Here is a 24059-nt window from a genome sequence, read left to right as displayed (position 1 = left end):
CGCTAGATCCATTCCCACTGCTCGCCTAGCGCATTTTAAAACCATGCCTAACATTGTTAATAAGAACAACATTTTTGCGTAACTTTTTTTAGCATCCCTTTTTTCCACAAAAGATTATATAGTAGGTAACAACAGTTATTTTGGATTTAACTTTTTCGTCCATTCATTCGTTTTTCAACTTTTCAACTAAGCATTAAGGATTTGTTTGAGACTTTCTCTGTAAAAAGCAGTTTTGCTTGTAAATACTTATTGGAATTAACTTGGCTACTGAACAATTCAGCAGTCATTTCTACTTATACCCAATCATGTGTGGACAAGTGTCCAAATTTTGATTAAAAAAATCAAAACTTGAATACGTATCCATCCGAGATTGGGTATAAGCAGGAGTGGCCGCTGAAAATTGAGCAGTCAAGTCTTGTTCATACTTATTTATAAGTGTTTTATTACAAACATGTAGAAAAATTTAGTACAAACAAAGATACTAATCATTCTTCTGACAGGCTTGCTTGGAGATATTCGCCTAACCATCCTTCTCACAAGCTTGTCGACGTGGCACTTTGAACCAATGCAACAGCGACACATATAATTTATAGCTATTATCCCGATCCCGGTGGTTTAGAACCTATTGGTACGTCTATTGGATCTTTCCCTGCCAAAATCATATCCATTTGCGGATGCGACCTACTGATGATCATCTTCCGTGCTGCATTCTCTGCAATAGCAAAAAGAAACTTTTCATCGTTACAGATGACTAGATGTTTGTTAAGGGCTCATTCAACAACCATTTAAATTTTAAATTTTTAGTTTTTCAGTTTTATTTTTGTGAAACTTGTTTGATAAGTGTTAAAAAATTTTGAAAATTGAAACCGAAATCAAAGCATATATATATATATATATATAATATAAAAAAAAACTTTCAGTATTTTGTTCTTTTGAAATTAAAAATAAAATAGATATCAAACGGCCAAAACAATAATTTAATGCATATGAGATATAATATGAGAGATAAGAGAGAGGGAGGGTAACCGTGTATTGGATCTTCTGAAACATCGGCAACAACTAATTTTGATGATAACAATAGCAATACAAGGAAGGGAACCATTTTCATTAGTAGAGGTATAAAGTTTGGCTCCTTCATTCCCCTAGCCAAGCTAGTAAGCTAAATGCGACCTACACCACAACGCGATATATATATAATATAAATGCGACCTGCACCAAAACGCGTTTTATCTGACCAAATGTTAGTGCTAGGTCAAGGTTTCTACGTTTGCATGCCCATTAAGTCATCCAACTTTATGTCAAAGTAAAATGCTAAAAAGACTCTTTTAAAGTGAAACACTTTATAAATTTTATATCATCTCACGTTAATTCTTCTTTTAATATTATAAATCGCTGTTCAAAAAACATGAAATGACAGAGAAGTCATAAAGAGTTTTTTTAGCATTTCTCTTATGTCCAAATGACTTGCAATAATTTGGTGATAATGGAACTGTCAAAATCACGTTTTGATGAAATTAGGGCAAACGAAATTTCTTGTTATTATGTTGGAGGTTTTCAATATCTAAAGTTTTCAATGTCAAATGTCAATGCCTGATTTTTTTGATCGGAAAATATAATATGTAATTAAGCATGGAAGAAAATAAAATACAGTCTGATTGGACCAGAATTAAGGAGCCCGTCAATGTCATAGTTTGAATCTTCCAACGCCCCGACTGACTCATGCTAATGCATGCTCCTCAGTGCTCACTCTATACATGAGGATTTTCTACTTATTTTTAAAGTATAGAGTACTTGAGCAGCATTTTACATGTCATATTATATGTTGGAGAAAATTAACATATTTTTTTGTCTTTCTACTTATTTTATAATATGTGGAGTACCTGCTTGAATACTAAAAATTTGAAAAAAAAATTCTCCCTACCTAGAAGGTTCAAAGATTAATGTCACATACTAATTTCGAGTCGCACTTCTCTCTTATAAATAATAGGAAAACTAATGAAAATGGCTTAAAAACTTTGAATTTTAACCAAAAACCAAGTAATAACTTTATTTAATAGTTAGAACAAAACCTAACATTAAAACGGTAAATTTAAAATGGCCTAATCATTAATTTCTGGTTTTGCCCCTGACGGCAAGCCTTTTTTCGTTTAATTTCACTTACAGATCTCCCTACTATTCTCTATCCTCCCCCATTTCTTCCTAACATTTGAAACCTTCCTTTTTTTATTTCTAGTTTCAGATCTCAACTCCATGCCTATCACTATGCAAAATCTATAGATACGATCTGACCCCAAACTTAATTTTGATCCATCTCCATCTCTATCAAAAGGCGATCTCTTACATGCAAAACGATGTCTCTCTCTCTCTCTCTCTCTCTCTCTCTCTCTCTCTCTCTCTCTCTCTCTCTCTCTCTATATTTCTGACTCTCTTTCCCTTCTGTAAAGATGAGAAGGGACTAGACTTTTCACCGACATCAGCAAAAAAACGTCATAGGTACGCAATCGTTCTCATTCTCTCTCTCTCTCTCTCTCTCTCTCTCTCTCTCTCTCTCTCTCTCCTCTACAATCTTTCTACTGTTTTGTCGCTCTCTCGATTGCACGTAATTTGCACTTAAAACGATGTGTTTTGGCTTCTGTTGCAGATCTTCTGATCATGGACTACAATTCTACAACGATGTTGGCGTGGTACGCTTTTGAATCTAGTTTAATTCAAATGTGTATAGCTAATTAAGCAATCAAGAAATATAGCTTCGGATCGTGAATTAAGGGTTCAGATCAATGTTGTTTGCTAGTTGATTGTTTTAGCTAGATCATAGTGCCAATCTCATACTATTTTTTTGTGTCGGGTTCAAAATTTAGATTGAAGTATTTAGAATTAAGTCATTTTTGTAGTTTATAGCTTTTCTCTGTCCAAGGAAATAAGGTTATATGTTTTATTTTATATATATGATTATACATTTTGCGTTTTCTTATGCGATGTAATTGTAAAACAAGGAAATCTTTTAGTTCATCAAGAAGTCGGTTTATATGTTATTATAAACCGATTTTAAATCATTCTGATGCTTTTGCATTTTTAAGCTTTGATTTCTGAGTTCTTCTGGAATTTTGGGATATATTTTATTGTGACTTTTACATTCATCTTTCCACTATGTGAGTATATTAGCTGAAGAAAATCTGGATAAGGGAAAGTATCTTTTGTGCTCTTGATTAGTGAAATGGATAAATGACTGTGTGAGATTCTGAGTTTGTTTTAAGTTTTTAATGTTGTTTCCACTTTCAGTGTACTTCCTCGATTTCAAACTTAAGTGTAACTTTGCTATGAACATATTCCCAGTAATCCACATTTTAGCAGTACCCCAAAACCTTTCAAGAAAAATGATTAAGCCACTTTTTTATTGATCAATGCATGTCAATTTATGTTTGGTTATGGGTGTGCATTTTTAGACGAATTTGTAATTACATGCCTCTTCATTATGAGGAACTGCAATCTGTGTAGAAGCTTCCTAAGTTAGTGTTTTGTGATTGCAGCATCTTTATTGATCATAAGATTTTGGTTGAAGCTTATTCTTTTCATTCCAATATGTTCCCAGTTGTTGTTCACTGGTATATATGTTTCAGAGATGGTATGGGTGTCGTGCAATGATGCTGGAGACTGTGGCAGTTGTCCCTAGCATGGTAGGAGGAATACTGCTGTACTTAAAGTCTCTACTTAAGTTTTAGCGGAGTGGTGGTTGTAAAACCTGCATGATACACAAGAATGCTGGTTCTACTATATACAACTTGAGAAATTACATGCTACCTATATTGGTTTTGAATTTTATGTGATTGCCCTTACACAATTCATAGTCTAGTGCATGTGATGAAAGTTATCTCATGTCCATTTCAAGAACTTTTCAAGACAATAACAATATATTTTTCTTGGGTAAAAAGTGCAGGTGACAAAGGTGGAGACAATTTCTCCTCCTTGGGACTTTGTGGACACTCCTTGTGATTATGCTTCTTACTGCGGAGGATGTAAAACACAAAATTTGATTTATGAGGCGCAAGTCAAAACTAAGGAGCAGCAAGTTCATCAGTTGATTATTAACTTTGAAAAGTTTTCTCGCACAGAACTGGAATCTCTAAGCATTATGAAGCCCATCAAAAAACATGCTTTTGCCATAATGCTTTCCTCTTGTTTTTATCACATCAGAAAACAGTTACTTAATTTAGCTAACACAACATACTTGCTATTTGTCATTTAACACCTTCAAGAATCAAAGTATCAAAGTACTCTATTCTGGTGTAATGCATACATTTCTGCATATTCTTAATTTTACCTGGAAATCCACTGTAAAATAAATTTCTAAGAATCTGTAAATCAAGTGTACTTTGTAATTATTTTATTTTATTTATCAATGTGTATTAATTTTTATTTTGCAAAAAAAAGAAGTAATTTTTGATATTTTCCAACATTTTTGTAGAGGAATTCTCATTTGGTTCTCAAAAATGGTTGCTTAAGGAAGAATTGATGGAGAGGCAAAATGGAATTGAGAACCATGCCCTGGGATTGCAAAAAATTACCATCAAAGATTTTATGGTGTGTATAAAATTACCATAACACTCTCTCCGGCTAATGAAGAGGCTACCCAATCTTCTCATCCATTCCTTTTTCTCTCTAAAAATTGAGCGAACCAAGTTCACCGTCATATATGACGGAAAAGGATCCTTGCTGGATCTCTTTCCTAGCTATCCTAGGGATCCCGTGATCTCACTCGTTCATCTTATATCGTGTAGTTAGTTTTCGTTAGGTACTATTCATATTTAATTTAAAATTTAAAATTTTGAAACGATTTCTGACCACACGATATACGATAAACGGATGAGATCACGGGATCCTTAGGATTCCTAGGAAAAGATCCAGCATGGATCCTTTCCCATATATGACAACCAATGTTGCTCGCGACTCCTAAAATCCTTGGCCTTGTTTTCCAACCTCGCTCTCAACTAATACTTTATGGTTAATTATGTCTGCTAGAAAAAGGACATGGACTCTAAGGGTGTGTTTGTTTGGCATCACTAGCCCTCATTAAACTAGATTGGACTAAGTTTTAGTCTAGTCTTGTGTTTGTTCCCTACCTGGACTAAGTTTAGTGGGACTAGTAGGGACTCGCCTTGATTGAGTCCCTCGCTAACAGGTCTTAGCGAGACCCCCCGATTCGGAGAGGACTGCTAAGCTGCCCTCTAATCCCGTCATCTCCCTTCTCCTGCAATTTGATCCTCACCCTGCTCCCTCATCGTCGTCCTCCTCATCCTCATCTCTGCGTCCTGCTCACCCTCAACTGCATCCTGCTGGCCCTCATATGCTCCTCTTGTCTGGTAAACTTCGAATCCGACATTATTTCTTCAATTTGTTTTGTAGATCGTGGTATTACTGGGCTTTATTTGAGTTAGGTGCTTTGGGTTTGAGAAATTTTCAATAATAAACCTCTGCACTTGAACAAATTAAAAAAATTAAGGTTTTAATTTTTAGGGTCAAATTGAGATTAGAATTTGGGGTTTTCACATTTTATGCCATTTCAGTCCCAAAATGATGATAATCATCATGAAATTGCTGTTGTAAGGGAGGATGCAAAGTTAAATTTGTAATTTAGGTCTAGTTTCAATAGATTTTGGTATCATGTTGGACTAGAGTTTTTGGATTTTGGTATCGGGTTTGAGAAATGAGTTGAGTTGCATTTAGTAACTACACTCACACATTGTCCTGTATAAATTTCATCTTAAACCTTATGGGTGGGATCTCACTTGTTGCAACAGGTTCACAAGGTTCCAGTAACTACATGGAGGCCCTTAAATCTCCACTCATGGGTCTGATTGAAAAGCTCATTGCACGCAAGTTCATTCTATATGTTCAAGATTATAGTGAAACTGATCCTAAAACACATGAGGGAATGAACTTAACAAGAGTGACCACTAGAGATTTGATCGCGTAAGTGCTAGGGCAATAACCTTTTTTGCAAATGAACTCTATAATCATTCTAAGAAGAATCATAACTTGTGTCTTTACAATCTCATTGGTACCAATGCTTTGTCTATGTTTTCTATTGTATAGGGTTCCTTGTAGAAAAGAAAGTTGGTCTTATTTTGATAAAGTAACAATCCAAGAACATTTATTTATATTTTTGTATGGTTGATGTTTTGACAGAAAATATGGTCTTGATGACAACAATGTTGACTTCATTAGGCATGCTTTGGCACTTCATAGGGATGATTGCTACCTGAATGAGCCTGCTCTAGATACTATGAAAAGAATGAAGGTAAATACTAGTCGGGGTTCATAGATGTTGAATAAGCCTGAGTACAGTTTATGGTGGGACTTATATGTTGAATAAGCCTGAGTGCAAGGTAATCCTTACACTGTTTTCTTGGGTTTAACACTCTTTCATTTTGCATTAGTTTGTGTTTAATTCCTGTCTAGACACTGAGTTTGATGCATGATGCTAGGTAGAGTTCAACGAGGAAGGGAAAGTTATCGGTGTCACATCTGAAGGGGAAACTGCTAAGTGCAAAAAAGTTGTATGTGATCCTTCTTACTTGCCTAACAAGGTAAACCTTTCTGAGTAAAGTATTTAAAGGTGGTGGGACGTTAATATTAGTTTTATGTTCATCTTATGCCTTACAAGTATGCATATGGTTGTTTTTATTTATAGGTCTGCAAGGGACACAATATCTTCTCTGTTCTTCTGTATCTTGCTTGAAGGGTGAAGAAAAATGCTTATTCCCCAACACTTACTGAAAAGTTATTGCATTTTGACAGGTTAGGAAGGTTGGTAAGGTTGCAAGAGTTATTGCCATCATGAGCCACCCAATTCCAAACACCAATGAATCTCACTCAGTGTAGGTTATCCTGCCACAGAAGCAGTTGGGTTGCAGATCAGATATGTGAGTTCTCTTATCTTTTGTTTGGGACCAATTTTAATTTTGCAATGAATGTCGTGTGCATATTTGAGAAGGTCCTTTGTAACTGTTGCTTTAGAAAAAACAATCCCATGACTAAGTTGTTTTATGCTATGGCAAGGAAATGGGTTTTCTTTAATAGAAAGAAAGGAATGGTATAGTTTATATGCATACAATGTCTAAACCATAATTTTTAAATTTCTGTTGTGTAATTGGATATGCAATTGCAATGTTATATCGGGTGGAGGGTATAGTCAGTTATATTATTCTATAACTGTTGGAAAGGTTTCATGGTAACACTTGCTTGATGCATATTAATATCATCCTACTATCATTTCGACTCCAAACTACTACCAAAAGGAGAAAACAGTGGTATTTAGAGCAGGCCTTTGGGGAACTCGTGCATACTTCGAACCAATAGCTTGTTGGTGAATATTTATTCATCCCGAGTGATCCCTTTGTTTCTTTTTACTGTTTCATAGAACCATGTCTTTCATATAAGGTTTAACCAAATTTCCTGGAATGTTTGAGCAGGTTCTTGACCTCAGTGTGGACCTAAGTGCTACTAGTGCTGCAGAAGAATGAATAGCAAAGCTGCATGTGGTGCTTGAAGTGATAATTGTGCTTTGTTCCAAGTACACTGAGCTACTTAAGTTACCTTACCCGTGGCGGTGGTAATCCTCATACCGTGGAGGATTATATGAGTTAACACTCATTTTTAATCATAGACTTGATATGTTATATATTGTCATTTAAATGTACTTGAAGTTTCAAACGTCGTTTCAAATGAAAACTATATGTCTAGATTTCGGACATGCCCTTGTGTTGGTTCAATGTATTTTCAGGTTGCGAGTATGTGTGGAAGCATGTAAACAAAATGATGACTTGTCAGAGAACTATTTCTTTCAAGTTAATGATGTGTGGGGTGGATTTGGTTCTAATCGTTTTGGTTTTTTGCCTCGCATGGTTGTGGTCTTGGGATTGAATGCAATTGTCATGGTATGGACTGAAATTGGCTTATACATACAAGAGCAATTCCAAGTAATTATTTCACAATTGAGTAAAAAACTGAACTTGTCAGACATCAAATTTCGTTATACTCAAATACCTTTAACTTTAATCTACAACTTTAAACCAAAGGTGAATAATTAAGAAAAGTGTCATGAACCCTGTCGATTGTTGGGAAAACACTTTGTTATATTCATGTTTGGAACAATGCTACTCTTGAATCATGTATGTTTCTTTCGTTGGCAAGAAAATTTGGTTTTTGTATTTTTATTGAGTCACACTCTCATCCAATATTATTAATTTTAATAATATATTTAATATAAAAAAACAATTAAAGTAGAACAATAATGTAGTACTAGTCTGAGCAAACATCAAACCGGTGACAGTACTGTTTTCATTATCCTACTTCTTAGTCCGACACTGCACCAAACGCTTCACTAAGCTAGTCTAGCTTAGTCTAGTCTAAGACAGTCCAGCTTAGTCCCTGCAGCTAGTCCAGTTTGAGACAGTCCGGTACAACAAACACACCCTAAGAGCTTGAGAGCATCTTTAAGGACAAATTTTTTTAGTATTTGTTAAAGAAAAAGAAAATAGGATGTATTTGTGTGTGTGATGTGTATTACTAAACAAAAAGGTTTAATGGGAGATGAAATAGTGGGAGTCTCGTATTAATTGAGACAAACAATGGTTTGACATGTTTAATTTGTTTCCGCTTTCATTAATAGTCAGTTATTGGTCTAGTTTTATAAATAGTGTCTAGTTCTTGGTCCACTTTCATAAATAGTGATCTTGTTCTTAGTCAAATTTCATAAATAATGCCTAGTTTTTTGTCTTGTTTCATAAATAGTGTATAACACTTAGTACAGTTTCATGAATAGTGTCTCTTTCTTGGTCTAGTTTCATAAATAGTGTTTCTTTCTCAATCTAGTTTCATAAATAGTTTTCACCTATTAGTTTAGCTTTTGAATAGTGCCTAATTCTTGTTCCACTTTCATAAATAGTGACTTAATTCTTGGTCCAGTTTCATAAATAGTGCGTAGTTCTTTGTCCAGTTTCATAAATAGTGGCCTTGTTCTTGGTTCAGTTTAATAAATAGTGTCTAGTTATTAGTCCAGTTTCATAAATAATGTATAGCAATTGGTACAACTATACTATGATAACAAAGTTGATAAGCAAATGCTTTCGTTGGCTCTCGGTCCGGAAAGGCGAGTAAAATATTATCCTGGTTACTATATGAGTGGGTTTAGGTTTCATACATTGCAACATGATGAGAATAAAAAAACACAAAATTGTGGAGTTATGGTTAAGGGGGAGAATCTGATTGATAGTGTGCCTTGGTATGAAGTATTAAAAGACGTGGTTGAGCTTCGTTACACAGAAGGCAATAGAGTTGTATTGTTCAATTGTGAGTGGTATGACATTGTGCGAAAAAGAACAGGTTATAAGATAGATCATTATGGAATAATTAGTATTAATACAACTCGCAAGTTGAATACTAAAGAGCCATTTGTGCTGGCAAACCAAGCAACCCAAGCTTTTTATGTGAGAGAGATTAAAAACAAGACTTGGAGTTATGTGGTGGAAACGAAGCCTAGAAATGTTTATGAGATGCCTAATGTTGATGATGATGATGATGAGCCATACCAAGAAGAAGAGGCGCATGGGGGTATTCAAGCCAACCAAAATGATGACGAAGATGATGAAATTGTGGGATAAGCTCTCATTGTGATTGTGTGTGTTTTTTTTTTATCTGAAAATTTAGTTGTGGAAGTGATGTGGTTATACTTTGTTCAATGTCCATGACAAATGTTATGATTTAACAAAGGCATGCAAATTATTTCTTTATCATAGAATACTATATTAAGTTATAAACCTTTTTGCTCAATGGTTTTATTTTTAATTTTATGGTCCAATTTTCTCCATATGTATTCTAAGCTATATAATCTATTTATTGTAGAATTTAAATTAAGCATCAAACTTATTTCAAGAATATTCAAACGACACATGTGACCTTTAGTAAATAATTGATTCCAACAAAACCATATGCCTTAAAATTTATTCTGACAAAGAAAAAATTTTGTCGGAAAAAATATGATTACTTTTGACAACAACTAATCACCCTCGAAAATATAAAATCATTACTGAGAAAACTTTTTTTCCCTCAAAAATATAAAAACATTACCGAGAAGACTTTTTTCCCTCGAAAATACTAAATCAATTTCGTCAACATGAGTAAACCTTCAGAAATAACCATTCTATTTCCTATAAGAACTTTACTCGTCGTTAATATAACTAGCGCCAGTTCTTCCCGCCAAACAAAAGTACAATTCCGAGGAAACTTGAGACTTTTTCCGAGTACATCATGTGCGTTGGTAATAAAAATTTGTTTCATGCCATGTTACCGACGGCTCATATTTTATGGTCGCAAAATGTGTTTTTTACAACAGTTTTTTTGGGCCCTCAGAAAATCGTCGTCGGTAATGACTACTTTTTTTGTAGTGTTTCTTTTTTGGTCTTGTTTCATAAATAGTTTTCAGCTATTGGTTTAGTTTTGAAAATAGTGTCTCATTCTTGATTTGGTTTCATAAATAATGTCTACTTATTGATCCAGTTTCATAAATAGTGTCTCCTTATTGATCCAATTTCATAAAAATTGTCTAGTTCTTGTTTCACTTTCATAAATAGTGGTCTAGTTTTATAAATAGTGCCTAGTTTTTTGTCCACTTTCATAAATAGTGACCTTGTTCTTGGTCCAGTTTCATAAATAGTGTCTAGTTCTTGGTCCAATTTCATAAATAGTGTATAGCAATTGGTACAGTTTCATAAATAGTGTCTCTTTCTTGGTTTAGTTTCGTAGATAGTGTTTCTTTCTTGGTCTAGTTTCATAAATAGTTTCCACCTATTGGTTTAGTTTTAGAAATAGTGTCTCATTCTTGATTTGGTTTCAAAAATAGTGTCTCCTTATTTTAAGGAGGATTAGAATGACATACTCTAATATAAAAATATACGATCAATAATGGTACCATTTGACAATTTGACAAATAATCATCTAGACATCTTACTATTATACATATATCCCGGATTTTACTAAATTCGTTCTTTTAAATATGGCTAAATAATAAAACTTGTAACTCAATTGGTTAAGTATAGGGTATTTAAGCAATACTTTGCATGCCATAATACAAGTGAAGCAAATGATATATTTTTTTTTGTGTCTTTATTTTATAACACATGGAGTACTTGCTTAAATATTGGATACTCAAAAAAACTTCTCCTAACTAAGAAAGTTCAAAGATTAACATCATGTACTAATTGTAAATCGCGCATTTGTCACTTATATAGAATACACTTGCAAGCGTGGTAGACTAATGATTAAGAGGTGATTTCCTCATTAACGTTTATCTTCCACGTACTCCTCTTTTTTTAATCTTTTATATATTTAATAAATCAAATCGATAAAGAGAAAACGACAGTACGAATATATACTACTTATAATTAGGGGTGGTTTGGTTTAGGTTAACGAACCGAAATGGTCGTTTCAAAAACTGAACCGAAATTGTTCGGAAAAAGAGGGCGAAATACCAAAACCAAACCTTTTCAGCCCCAAATGTTAAGCTATGGGCCTAAACTCATGTGCTCTATTCCTCTCCATTTCCCGGGCAAAAATACTTGTAATTATTAGAATTACATCAATTTAATGAAAAAGTTTGTATCTTACTATGATCACATTAATTCAAAAATTCCTATTGAAAGGAAACAAATTGCTGCAATTGCATTAGTACACCATTACAGTACAGACCTCAACAATCCCTAATCTCAACCATTACACGAAAAGGTCTGACCTCAACAATCTTCTAATCTCAAATCAAAATTCGAAATCCAAATCGGAACTCTAATCCCCATTTCAAAATCCCAAATCGAAATCCTAATTGAAATATGACGAATTAAAGGGAAAATTTCTTACATTGAGTGAGACTTGATCGAGAGAGAGAGTCGAAGAGGAGTAGAGAGAGAGACATGTGGTGTTGTGGGTATGATGTGTCGGAGTTGAGATCGACCGAAGAGAGTCGGCAGAGGTGAAACACAGAGAGAGGTCGAGAGAGAGGGTGGGTGGGGCCAGAGTCAAGATCAGGTGGTTTGGGCTCAAATGGGCTGAATCGAGAAAGACAAAAATTGGGTTACTGGGTTAAGGAAGAAGAGAAGACGAACTGAAAGAGAAAAGAGTCGAGAGAGAGAAATGGACCTTGAGACAAAGAGGAGTTTCAAAAAAGAGTTAGTTGTGGAGGTCATTGTGAAGTGGCATGGGTGGCCGGAGTGGGAAATCGGGCGACGAAGTTAGGGGAGGAGGAGAGCTCAAGGAGTCGAGGTTCAAGGTTGGGAGGAAGAGTCGGGAGAGAGTGATCTGAGTGAGATGAGGTCCAGAGTAAAAGGTTGATTTTGAGTGAACGATTGAGATAAATCCAATGACTATAAAAAAATTAATATTACAAATTAAAACAATATATATATATATTTTAGTTCGGTTTGGTCTTATCGAACTAATCTAAATTTCATGCCAAATCTCTTACCGAAATTTTCGGTTTCGGTTCAGCTTCGGGTACAAAATTTTCGGTATCGTCCATTCGGTTCAGTTCGGCTTCGGTAGGTTTGGTTTTTTTGGTATTTTATTCCACCCCTAGTTTGTAACATCTAATATTTAGCGGCTGTCTCTGCTTCTCTCTCCCTTTTCTGTTTGCTCATGTGCCTAAAAACTTATATTTAAAAAAAAAAAAAAAAAAAAAACAAAAACAACTATGTTGTAAACAATTGAAACCGCATTATTTAATAATGATTCCTAATGAAAACTAGTAACAAACATAACTAGATAAATTCTAAATGGTCATATGTCACGTTTTAAATGCAGAGTCAAACCAATGCAGGCAGATTGGGAGCTCTCATGGCAACCAACAAAATTACCAGAGAACCGTTTGAGACCAAAACTTTCGCTGCTTAGAAAGACCCAGTAGCAGTTTGACAGGCTCGCCCTTGTTATTCATGCTAAATTGGCGATATCAGATGCAACATGGAACACGGAAGAGTTCACCAATTCCCCAAGACAGCAGTCACCGGCAGGAATGAGAAAAGCTGAAAAGATATAACCATCAAAACGATTTCTTCTCGTAAGAAACCAGACCATGAACTCCACCTTCTACTTGTGCTGCTCCTGTTCTTACCTGCATAGTAAAATACATTGTCAACTGATTGAGAAACCATATTAGTTCTTGATACGACCATCATTACATCTCAGATTCCTTGAGCAACAACAAGGTAATCGTGTAGTGCGCTTTTCCTGAGGTAATATATGGGGATGGAAAACTATCTAAGAAGTAAGCGGGGTCAGTGAAAACCGCGAGAGGTTACAGGTTTCTTTTCTGTAAGTAAGTGTCTGAAAATGAGTGACACAGAATGACAATACTCTAGATTAATAGGTTTCTTCCCCACTCCTTTTGGTAGTTTAACCTAATATTGTTGAACAAGAATACAACATGGTATGGAACAGACTATGAAAGAGTAAGAAGTAAGTTATCGAAAGAAACATTGGCTACAATATCAATTCTCATTTAAAGCATAAAACTAAAATGACATCCTTAATAACGATGTTATGAGTATCACAACAACGTCTGCAAAATGGTCTACTTACCTCTAGCCTTAAAACGCTTGATTTTAAGAGGTCATGAGCGGACTGCAATGAAGAAGCACCAAGATCTTGGAAACCTTGTTTCACAGCTTGCATTGTGTATGGTATGAACTTCAAAACAGAACCTTTGTCTACAACCGCCCCAACTACCCCCTGTGCAATTTTCAGCTTAGCTGTATCACCCAAGTACCTCTGATCACTTCCTTTTGTCATTGCTTCAAGAGATCCCATGCCTCGATATTTTTTGACTCGGCGACCATTCTAATAGAAAACATGAAATCACTTATATCAAACTGTTTCCTTAATAGAGGTTAAGCACGCAGAAATCTAATTAACAATGACAAAGAAATAACAAACAGCATGTTGCTTATAAAAGACAAGTATACTGAAAATCTAGTGCATTTTTTTTTTTTTTTGAGAAGAAACAATTTTATTAAAGAAATCTAGTGCAATTTATATAGACAACTTTTACTTTTAGTTCAGAAATAGAGCAAGATACATCATGTGGGTCGTAGGTTAGATAGCGAAGACCCTCTGTTAAAATTGCTTAATAAGCTAATTACCATAAAAATTAAAAAGGGAACTTTAACGAAAAGCTCCCGGTACTGTTCACTTTAATGAAAAACCACACTTTTACACTAAAAAGTCAATCCTGGTACTATTCACTTTACCCTTTATTTTGTCCTTATCGTTAAAACTCAAAGTTTTCAAGCCCTTTTCATTAGTTTTCCTAATAAAAAAAAAAAAAAAAGGGAAAGACAGAAATGAAATACTATGTCCAATACAGTTCCGCATAAGTTTAGCTTTGACATGCATCCATGAAAAACCCAATCACAATTTCAAGGAACTGGACCCTTATTTAGCCTTAATCCTAACCCATTTTGCCACTTGGGTTAACCCCTTACTGTATGTGGGCTTCAAACTTACTAAGTTCAGGCCATCAGAGAGAGAGTCCATGCAAACATACCGATGGCACTCCTAATGATGTAAAAGCATTAAATTTTGATGGCAAATCATAACACATCAATGATTGATCCATCGAACAATATTGATGCAGTCCAAAAAGGATGAGAAATAACTCAGGATGTATAACAAACTTAGAAACACATATCTTCTAGGTAAGTTTCTTTACCAATCACATTTGCAATTCAGTATCCATAATTCTGCCTAATAAACTCCTTAAACCGCTCAAAAAGTTGTCAAAGTACTAGAAAAGACATGTGTAGTAAGCACTCATACAAACGAAAATGTTTGTGGAGCCAAAAATAATCAAAAGGCGACACGTGGATTTTTTGATAAAAAGGACAAAATTACCCTCAAGGCACATCAGGATTCTTACGCGCGAGCAGTGGACAATTATCCCTCAATCAAGTCAAAGGTGCCCAAATAGGTATTTATTTTTAAACCTATTTCATCTATCCTCAACATATCTTCTCCACAAGGTAACCTCCAAAACATTCCTTTGAAATTATGTTAATTAGCTAATTAATAGATTTATTACCTAATTAATCTATTAAATGGCTAATTAAACTACCAATTACACCAAAAAAATACACAAAGGGCCGGCCACCTTCTCTCCCAAGGGGACTAGCCATGCTTTATATATTGAACCCCATTTTATGTAAAAACCTAAGTCTTCACTCTTGCTAAAATTCTCCAAAACTCTCAAACATTTTTCTCTTTAAATTCTAACTTTGGCATCGGAGGTTCTTCGACCAAAGCCCCCTCATTCATCGTGGGCGCGTGAGGCTCTTGGCCTTGACCTAAGGTGTTATTTGTTTTGTAGGTGCATTTTTGTCCAAGATCAAGGAGGAGAAATTTGCATCCACAATGTTCAAGTAGATTTAATATCTTATGGTATGAGCAATATACCTGTTCCAGCAATAAAAACATGAGTAAGTCCCAGACATACCTGATACACAAAAACCCCGGGAGCCTCAGTGCTTCCAGCTAAGAAGCTTCCCATCATGACAGTAGAAGCCCCAAGGACCAAAGCCTTGACAATGTGTCCAGAATTGGAAATTCCACCATCAGCAATCACAGGCACACCACTTTGTGAAGCAATAGATGCAACCTTGTAAACAGCAGTTGCCTGAAACATATCACCAAAACCAAAACAACTTTGGTCATAAAATGGTATAGCATTGAGCAACCTGAGGAACAAAACGTCAAACAAAGTATTCAACATGTTCCAAAATGTAATTATACATTTTTTCACGCCAGAAACTACACTGTTTTAGTCCATCAAAGGGTTGTCACTGCCAGAAGCTAAAGTCGAATCTTTGTTTTCTATGCCCTATGTTCCGAAGAATCTAGTAACTAAATAGTAAAACACCCATCCGAACAACGATTGTTAGGCACAATGTCATAGATTAACAAATCCTTAATCAAATATTTTTCATCCACAAAGAATTCAAGAAATTAAACCGATCACTAAAAATATGATAACTTTCAACACCTCCAGATTCTACAAATCTTTAAATTAGCCGCAACAATGAGAACACAAACTAAAGTATCAATCACAAAAGCAACAACTAACGAAAAGAAGGCATCTTTATACCTGCCCACGACCAACAGCGCAAACCTCTTGAGTGGTACAAATTGAGCCAGACCCCATTCCAACCCTCAACCCGTCAACACCAGCCTGAATCAAATTCTGCGCCTGACTCACCGTCACCACATTCCCGCCAACTACATCCAAACTCGAGTACATTTTCTTCACATACTTTATCATCTCAATCTGATAAATGGAGTTCCCCTGAGAGCTATCCAACACCACTACATCCACCCCTGCCTTCACCAACTCCTCCAATCTCTCCTTATCCGACTCCCTTGTGCCGATCGCCGCCCCGACCCGCCACGTCCTGTCCGGACCCACCGTCCCAACCCCCAACTTGGGGTACCCTTTGATCCTCTCCACCTCCTCCTTCGCCACCACATCCACAACCTCATTGTCCCTCACAGTCGCCACCACATCTCGCTTTTTCTCCTCCATGTACTCCCCAATCGCCCCCAAATCGTAACTCCACGGCACCGTGAAGTCCGTACAGTTCACCATGTAATCGTAAATCTTCACCTCCTTGTCCCCCAATTTCACCCAATCCTTGCCCGCCACGTACCCCAAAAGCTTCGAATTGGGGCTGCCACTCTCAGTAACCAGGACATAGGGATTCGAAGCGTCGAAAACGTCGTCAGATTGGATTCGATCGCTTGGGGATTTGAAGACGGGGCTCGAAAGAAGCGGGACCCGGCGGGACTTGACGGACCGGACCATGTGGGCTTGCTCGGACGACGTCAAGTTGGAGTGGATGATGCCTATGCCGCCGAGTGCGGCCATCGAAATGGCCATGTGGGACTCGGTGACTGTGTCCATCGGCGACGAGACGCAGGGAATCGAGAGAGGGACGCGGCGGCTGAGGTTGGAGGCTAGATGGACGGAGTCGGTGGGGAAGTCGATGTAGTGAGGGAGGAAGATGACGTCATCGTATGTGTAGGAGTAGCCCTGGTTGAAGAGCCGGTCGGAGGAGAAGCCGTCTTCGAAGATTGAGGCCGACATTACGGTGGCTGTAGTGGGCGTTGAGGGTGGCGGCGCCGCCTAGAGAGTGAGAAATGGTTGGGAGAGAGGCGGCGGGTTCAGGGCTTTTGCGTGAGTTGTTTTGCTTGCTTCGGAGTTTGGGAAGGAAGCGGAGTAGTGGACTTCTGTCGGTGAGTGAGGCGGGTAATGTGGAGGGAAACGTCCAAATTTATTGGTTGGGTGTGGGCGGGTGCATGAGACATAACCCTATTGCTTCTTTCTTTCACTCTCTTTTATCCTCTTTTGTTTTCTAGTTTTTATCAGTTATTGTTGAGTTCTTAACTAAATTTAGTATGATACTTATAAGACACAAACAAGTTCTCTAAAGATATTCACTAAGTACAAGGCCCAGTGGTGATCATCAAGTGTTTGATGAAATGCCTGATCAGCAAATGTAGGTAGAGGTCAACAGTTTCATTAGATATCAATAAATCTACTAAGTATTCGACAAAATACTTCACTAATAGAACTATGCATTAAATCAACTGAAGTAAAAAAATTTGCATGTCAAACATTGTTTTTATCGTAAAAAGTTTTGAACTTTACATTAAGAACTAATAAGATGTGATTTCTAAATATGTTGCTAACCCGACTTTATCTTAATTACTTGTTTCGGTTTCATCATGTCAAATATTATTAGTTGAAGTTTTTTCTTTCTATTAAGTGAGGGCCATAGATATGGATAAAGGAGTATACAATTCCAAACATAGGGAGTAATATCCTAGTAGATCAACCACATCAGAACATTATCATAATACTAAAAGATGTTTCCAAATCTATGTTAATTAGTAAGTGGATTGCAGCTGTTTGGCAGTAACAAAAGCACATTTGTCATGATCAGTTGAGTCATTGGCTTTGAACCTAACAAAGTTTGCATAAAATACCAAAAAAAAAAAAATATGTTATAAATAGGCAAAATTTATAGAGAGATAACATTTACTCGGTGAATGAACGAAGCAGTTGCAGAGTAATATACCGACACAAGCTGTTGCAGAGGAAGTAATGTATATTATTGCTATTAGATATATTTCTCTTTTCTTTCTTCTTTTCATTCACTCCTCTTTGCACAATTGAAGTGCTCTATTTATAGAGCTACTTCAATGGAAAATTACAAAACATTACTATTTAGCTTATGAGTATATAGTATACACATGTGATACTTTACTATACACATTACTATACATATGTGGGCTGTTAAAACCCACCCCCATTCTTTTTAAAAATATTTTTTTTAAGTTCTTAATTGGTGAGCCAAGGGGCCCACCCCTCTTATTTTTGTATCCCCGTGAACCCCCCCTTCCTCTTTTCTTCTTCTTTTTCGTGTTCTGTCTCTCCCCGTAGCTCTCTCACCCTCTCTCCCTCAACCTCCCGCATCCCTCTCTCCCTCGAACTCTCCTCTCTCTCCCTCCCCCTGGACTCGCGATGACCTTAGCACCATCAGGAGAGACTCCCCACGAACCCGGGGACCCCTGTCCGACGAGATAGACGGCTCGGAGCAAAGCTCCGACGAGTCTTCTTCCTGTTTCAGTTCGGGTAAGTCTCAAATCTCTCACTCTCGTACCTAGTTCTTGGTTTGGTTGTGATTTAGAAGCTTGAACCTTACCTTTTTACGTAGGTTTTTGCTTCAGAACGGTCGTGGGTGAGCACACCCACTTTTCCGGTGAACCCGTGCACCCCGAGGACTTTCCCGGTCACCTCCGACCGAGTTACGACGTTTGGAAGGTATAAATCTCTTCCTCTCTCCTTGTGCTTCACGTTCGTACCTAGATCGGAGCTTGAAGCTCCAGTTTTCAGGTGACCGGAGCTGTAGCAGCTCCGGCCTTCTCCCTCGGCAAGCCACAGGCCAACCGGCCTCTCCCATTTCCTTCGCGGGCCTCCAGCCCGTTTGCCTTAGCCCAGTACCCTAACCCATTCAGTTTTTATTTTTAGTTTTAGTTTTTAAAAGCCCAAAAGGCCACGGGCCTTAATGTTGAAGGGCCTAGGGCCGGTTATGTCCTAAGGGCTTAAAGCCCTGTTTTCTTTAGTGAGGCCCGAGGGCCTTGTGCCTTGTGTGTGTGTGTGTGTGTTAAAAGTATATATGTTTGGGCTTCAGCCCACACCCCCTTTCCATACCCTTTTAAATCCTAAGGCCTAGGTTCCTAAAATCCTTTAAAATCCTAAACCCATCCAATCCCAAATTCCCTATTTTATTTAATTCAACCCAATATTTTAGAAAATCCTTTTATTTATTAATTATATTTTTGTGCTTAGGTAAAATTGCTATTAAGGAAATTTGTAATCCTAATTCGTGCGACTCTGCTGCTAAGGAATATTTGTGAGTGGACCCCTTCTAAAATTACATGATTTAATAATTCAATTTCATAAATGATTAGCATGCCTACGAATTTACGATTGGATTTATGTGAAGCCTGATGATTTAATATATTGATTATCGTCTCGTGTTTTGGTGAGGAATTAATTGTTAGTCTATATTGAGCTATATTTTAATATATCGTATTTTCTATAAAAACCATGAACTGGTAGACTATCTGATAGATGACGATAGGATGCTAGAACATGTTTTTGAACCCCTCTTTATAGTGTAGACGATGATCGGTAACCTACACTATGAAGTGGTATTTACGAGAGGCGTAACATTTTGTGCGTAACTAGTAGACACTATGCCGCCTGGGGCGAGGATCTGGTGTTGGCATGTGAGCCGGGAGAAATAATCCCTAGCGAAAGGCTGAGGGACACGGAGACAGGCATTGGGCCGGGAGGGAGTTATCTCTGGCTACGGGCACAGAGACTGAGGTGCAGGCATTGGGCCGGGAGTTATATTTATTCAGTGATCTTTCTAGCGGCACATTGCGTTTACGAGACGATTTATGATGCGTTTACTGTTTTGATTTCCGCGATGCGTTTTCGCGATGTGACTTTTGAGATATATTTGGCATGCTAGGATTTTTATTAAATCCATCACTTACTATGCTAGTAGTTTTCACTATTAAACTTTGGGGGTTAGTATGTTGATAATTGTTTTATTATATATATATATATATATATGAACTTGGTCCACTCACCTTTTGTTTTGCGCCCCCATTCAGGACTTAGAATCAAGGCACCTAATCCCGGCGTAAAGGCACTTCCGCAGCAGCATCTTCGGATCCTCTCGAATGTAGGACTCACTCCTTTATTCATTAAATTTTATCTTAATTCCTTTTAGTGATTAGGTTTAGTTGTATGCTCTGAGCACATTCCTAAATTATAAATTCTTTGTATTTTAAATTTCTAACCCTTATTTATTTCTTATTCTTAGCTTTTGTATCAATTAATGGCTTTCGTCACCCCCGGGTGTCGGCCAGCACGTGTCGGTCTTGGTATTCGGGAAATATCAGGGTCGGGGCGTGTCATGGGCAAACATACCCATTATTTACAACACTCCCCCTTGGATGCCCACATATCAACATCAGTTGCCTAATTAAAACCTTGCTTGGAAAAACCATGTGGGAAAAAACCATAGCGAAGGAAAAAGAGTACAACTATACCCGGATGGTGTTGAGCATGCTTAGGTTGCCTCGTTAAAACCTTGATAGAAAAAACTCAGTGGGAAAAATCCTAAGCGAAGGAAAAAGAGTACAACATGCATGTATCATGGATGCTCCCCCTGAATTGTATCTCCCCCTGATTCCGCATTCTTCAAATCTGTAAGCCGACGTAATCCGATTCCCTGTACTAACTTCTGAAATGTGCACTTTGGTAGAGATTTGGTGAACAAGTCTGCTAAATTTTCATTAGAACGGATTTGTCTGACTTCAATAACTTTAGCCTTCTGAAGCTCATGTGCGCTGAAAAATCTTGGAGATATGTGTTTAGTCTTATCACCTTTGATAAATCCTTCCTTCATCTGGGCGACACAAGCTGCATTATCTTCATGGATGACAGTTGGAGTGTCTGTCTTTGAAGGTAGACCACATGAATTCCGGATGTGATGGATCATTAATCTTAACCAAGAACATTCACGACTTGCTTCATGTAAAGCAATTATTTCCGAATGATTGGAAGATGTTGCAACTAGCGTTTGATTTGTTGATCGCCATGAAATTGCAGTATCTCCATTAGTGAACACATATCCATTTTGTGAGCGGGCTTTATGCGGATCGGAGAGAAAACCAGCATCTGCGTATCCAACAAGGATTTGTTCATTTGTGGGCTTGTCTGAGTAGAAGAGACCCATATCTGTTGTCCCACGAAGGTATCGTAGAACATCTTTGACTCCCTTCCAATGACGAATTGTTGGAGCAGAGCTATACCTGGCTAACAAGTTAACTGAAAAAACTATATCTGGTCTAGTACATTGTGCTAAATACAATAAAGCACCTATTGCGCTCAAATATGGTACTTCTGGACCAAGGACCAGTTCATCATCTTCTTTTGGACGAAATTGATCTTTCTTAATGTCCAAAGAACGAACGACCATTGGGGTGCTAAGTGGATAAGCCTTGTCCATGCCAAATCGCTTCAGTATTTTTTTCAATGTAAGCTGATTGATGGACCAAAATTCCACTAACACAATGCTCGATCTGCAGGCCTAGACAATATTTGGTTTTCCCAAGGTCTTTCATTTCAAATTCGCTTTTCAGATATTCAGCAGTTTTGTTGAGCTCTTCAGGGGTTCCAACTAGGTTCATATCATCGACATATACTGCCACTATAGCAAATCCAGTATTTGATTTCTTAATGAACACACAAGGGCAGATGACATTGTTGGCATATCCTTCTTTAATCAAATACTCACTGAGACGATTATACCACATTCGCCCAGATTGTTTTAGCCCATATAGTGATCGCCTTAATTTGATTGAGAACATACCCCGTGGTTTGTTAGTTGCTTCAGGCAACTTAAGTCCTTCTGGGACTTTCATATATATGTCAGTATCTAATTCTCCATATAGATACGCGGTGATGACATCCATAAGTCGCATGTCAAGTTTTTCTGAAATCACCAAACTTATTAAGTAACGGAACGTAATTGTGTCCATTACAGGAGAGTATGTCTCTTCATAATCAACTCCAGGTCTTTGTGAAAAACCTTGTGCAACGAGTCGTGCTTTATATCTTGCAATCTCGTTTTTCTCGTTGCGTTTCCTTATGAACACCCATTTGTAACCTACGGGGTTTACATCAGTTGAGGTTTGGACTACTGGTCCAAAAACACTTCGCCTTTCCAAGGAATTTAATTCTGCCTGGATTGCATCTTTCCACTTAGGCCAATCTTGTCTCTGTTTGCATTCATCAACAGAGCGGGGCTCAATATCATCACTTAATATAATTTCAGTGGCTATTGCAAATGCAAACATGTCATCGATGATTATTTCATTTCAATCCCACAATTCATTAGTACATGCATAATTTATGGATATTTCTTTGCTTTCATGTACTTCTGTCTCTTCAGGGACATGTGTCTCATCAAGGACATTTTCTTTTTCTGGAAGTACAGAGTCACGAATTGTGGATTTATCATTCAATTCCTTTTCTTGAATGATATCATTTGGGTTCAATTGGGCCCTCATCTTTCTCTTTCGAGGGGCTGAATCTTTTGAACCTGGGGGTCTACCACGCTTCAGGCGTGCACTGGATGAATCATTCGCTGCCACTTTATTTTGTCCAACAGGGACATCAATTCTTGCAGGTGCGTTTGCAGCCGGTATATATGACTGTGTCACTTTCGAAGCATCATTAAATGCATCTGGCATTTGATTAGCAATACCTTGAAGATGAACGATCATTTTCACTTCATTTTCACATTGAGTGCTTCTTGGATCAAAATGAGATAAGGTGGGAACAACCCATGTTAGCTCTTGTCGTTCTTCTGGAACGGTCTTTTCTCCCCCTAACGACGGGAAAACTATCTCATCAAAATGACAATCAGCAAAACGAGCTGTAAACACATCACCAGTCAAAGGTTCCAAATATCTAATGATAGATGGTGAATCAAAACCCACATAAATTCCCAATATGCGCTGAGGTCCCATTTTAGTTCGTTGTGGTGGTGCAATAGGCACATAAACAGCACAACCAAAAACTCGTAAATGTGAAATATTTGGCTGATGTCCAAACACGAGTTGTATTGATGAGTATTGGTGGTTGGCTATGGGTCTCAATCTAACCAATGATGCAGCATGTAATATGGCATGTCCCCATGTAGAAACTGACAATTTTGTTTTCATGAGCAGAGTACGGGCTATTAATTGAAGCCGCTTGATAAATGCCTCTGCTAAACCATTTTGAGTATGGACATGAGGAACATGGTGTTCAATATTAATGCCCAGTGCCATACAGTAATCATCAAAGGTTTGAGACGTAAATTCACCAGCGTTATCAAGTCGAATGGACTTAATGGGATGATCTGGGAACTGTGCTCGCAACTTAATTATCTGAGCAAGAAGTCTCGCAAAAGCTACATTTCGAGTAGACAATAGGCAAACATGTGACCATCGGGTAGATGCATCAACCAAAACCATAAAATATCGAAATGGTCCACAAGGTGGTTGAATAGGTCCACAAATATCCCCTTGAATTCTTTGCAAAAATGATGGGGATTCATCATCAACCTTTAGTTGTGATGGTCTAATTACCAACTTCCCTTGGGAACAAGCCTTGCAAGAATTATCATTCGAGACATTAATGTGTTTGTTCAGTAATGGATGTCCATTAGAGTTGGTAATGATTCTACGCATCATGGTAGATCCTGGATGACCTAGACGGTCATGCCAAAGCATATAAACCTTTGAATCAATGAACTTCTGGTTCATGACAGTATATGCCTCAACTGTCTTTATGTATGTACAATACAATCCACTCGATAAACCATGCAACTTCTCCA

At 37.3% G+C, this 24059-nt stretch overlaps 1 protein-coding gene and 3 long non-coding RNA genes across 4 annotated transcripts; 2 read left to right on the top strand and 2 right to left on the bottom strand.

Annotated features, from left to right (window-relative positions):
- Positions 1-246: 246 nt before the first annotated feature.
- Positions 247-1171, bottom strand: LOC103445894 (uncharacterized). Its single transcript, XR_530825.4, has 2 exons — positions 1027-1171; positions 247-712 (listed from the first exon to the last, which is right to left on the bottom strand). It is a non-coding gene; the product is annotated as an uncharacterized lncRNA (long non-coding RNA).
- A 1075-nt stretch (positions 1172-2246) lies between these two features.
- On the top strand, positions 2247-4276 carry LOC139188354 (uncharacterized). The gene is made up of 3 exons (XR_011571736.1): positions 2247-2493; positions 2642-2684; positions 3935-4276. It is a non-coding gene; the product is annotated as an uncharacterized lncRNA (long non-coding RNA).
- Positions 4277-6332: 2056 nt separating this feature from the next.
- LOC103445895 (uncharacterized) lies at positions 6333-6918 on the top strand. Its single transcript, XR_530826.4, has 3 exons — positions 6333-6383; positions 6483-6584; positions 6796-6918. It is a non-coding gene; the product is annotated as an uncharacterized lncRNA (long non-coding RNA).
- Positions 6919-12739: 5821 nt separating this feature from the next.
- LOC103429615 (inosine-5'-monophosphate dehydrogenase 2-like) lies at positions 12740-17466 on the bottom strand. Its single transcript, XM_008367754.4, has 4 exons — positions 16181-17466; positions 15533-15712; positions 13624-13881; positions 12740-13156 (listed from the first exon to the last, which is right to left on the bottom strand). The coding sequence occupies exons 1-4, from the start codon at positions 17174-17176 to the stop codon at positions 13085-13087; spliced, it is 1506 nt and encodes a 501-aa protein (XP_008365976.1). The 5' UTR covers positions 17177-17466; the 3' UTR covers positions 12740-13084.
- Between the last annotated feature and the right edge of the window lie 6593 nt (positions 17467-24059).

The sequence above is a fragment of the Malus domestica genome, chromosome 10 (assembly GCF_042453785.1).
Source record: "Malus domestica chromosome 10, GDT2T_hap1".
NCBI lineage: Eukaryota > Viridiplantae > Streptophyta > Magnoliopsida > Rosales > Rosaceae > Malus > Malus domestica.
This window is presented reverse-complemented; position numbering and strand designations above follow the sequence as displayed.

Coding starts and splice junctions, on each gene's coding strand:
- LOC103429615 (XM_008367754.4), bottom strand. CDS start 17,176: ATGTCGGCCTCAATCTTCGAAGACGGCTTCTCCTCCGACCGGCTCTTC. Junction 15,713..16,180: donor GCGCTGTTGGTCGTGGGCAG/GTATAAAGATGC, acceptor GATATGTTTCAG/GCAACTGCTGTTTACAAGGT. Junction 13,157..13,623: donor CAAGCGTTTTAAGGCTAGAG/GTAAGTAGACCA, acceptor TTTACTATGCAG/GTAAGAACAGGAGCAGCACA.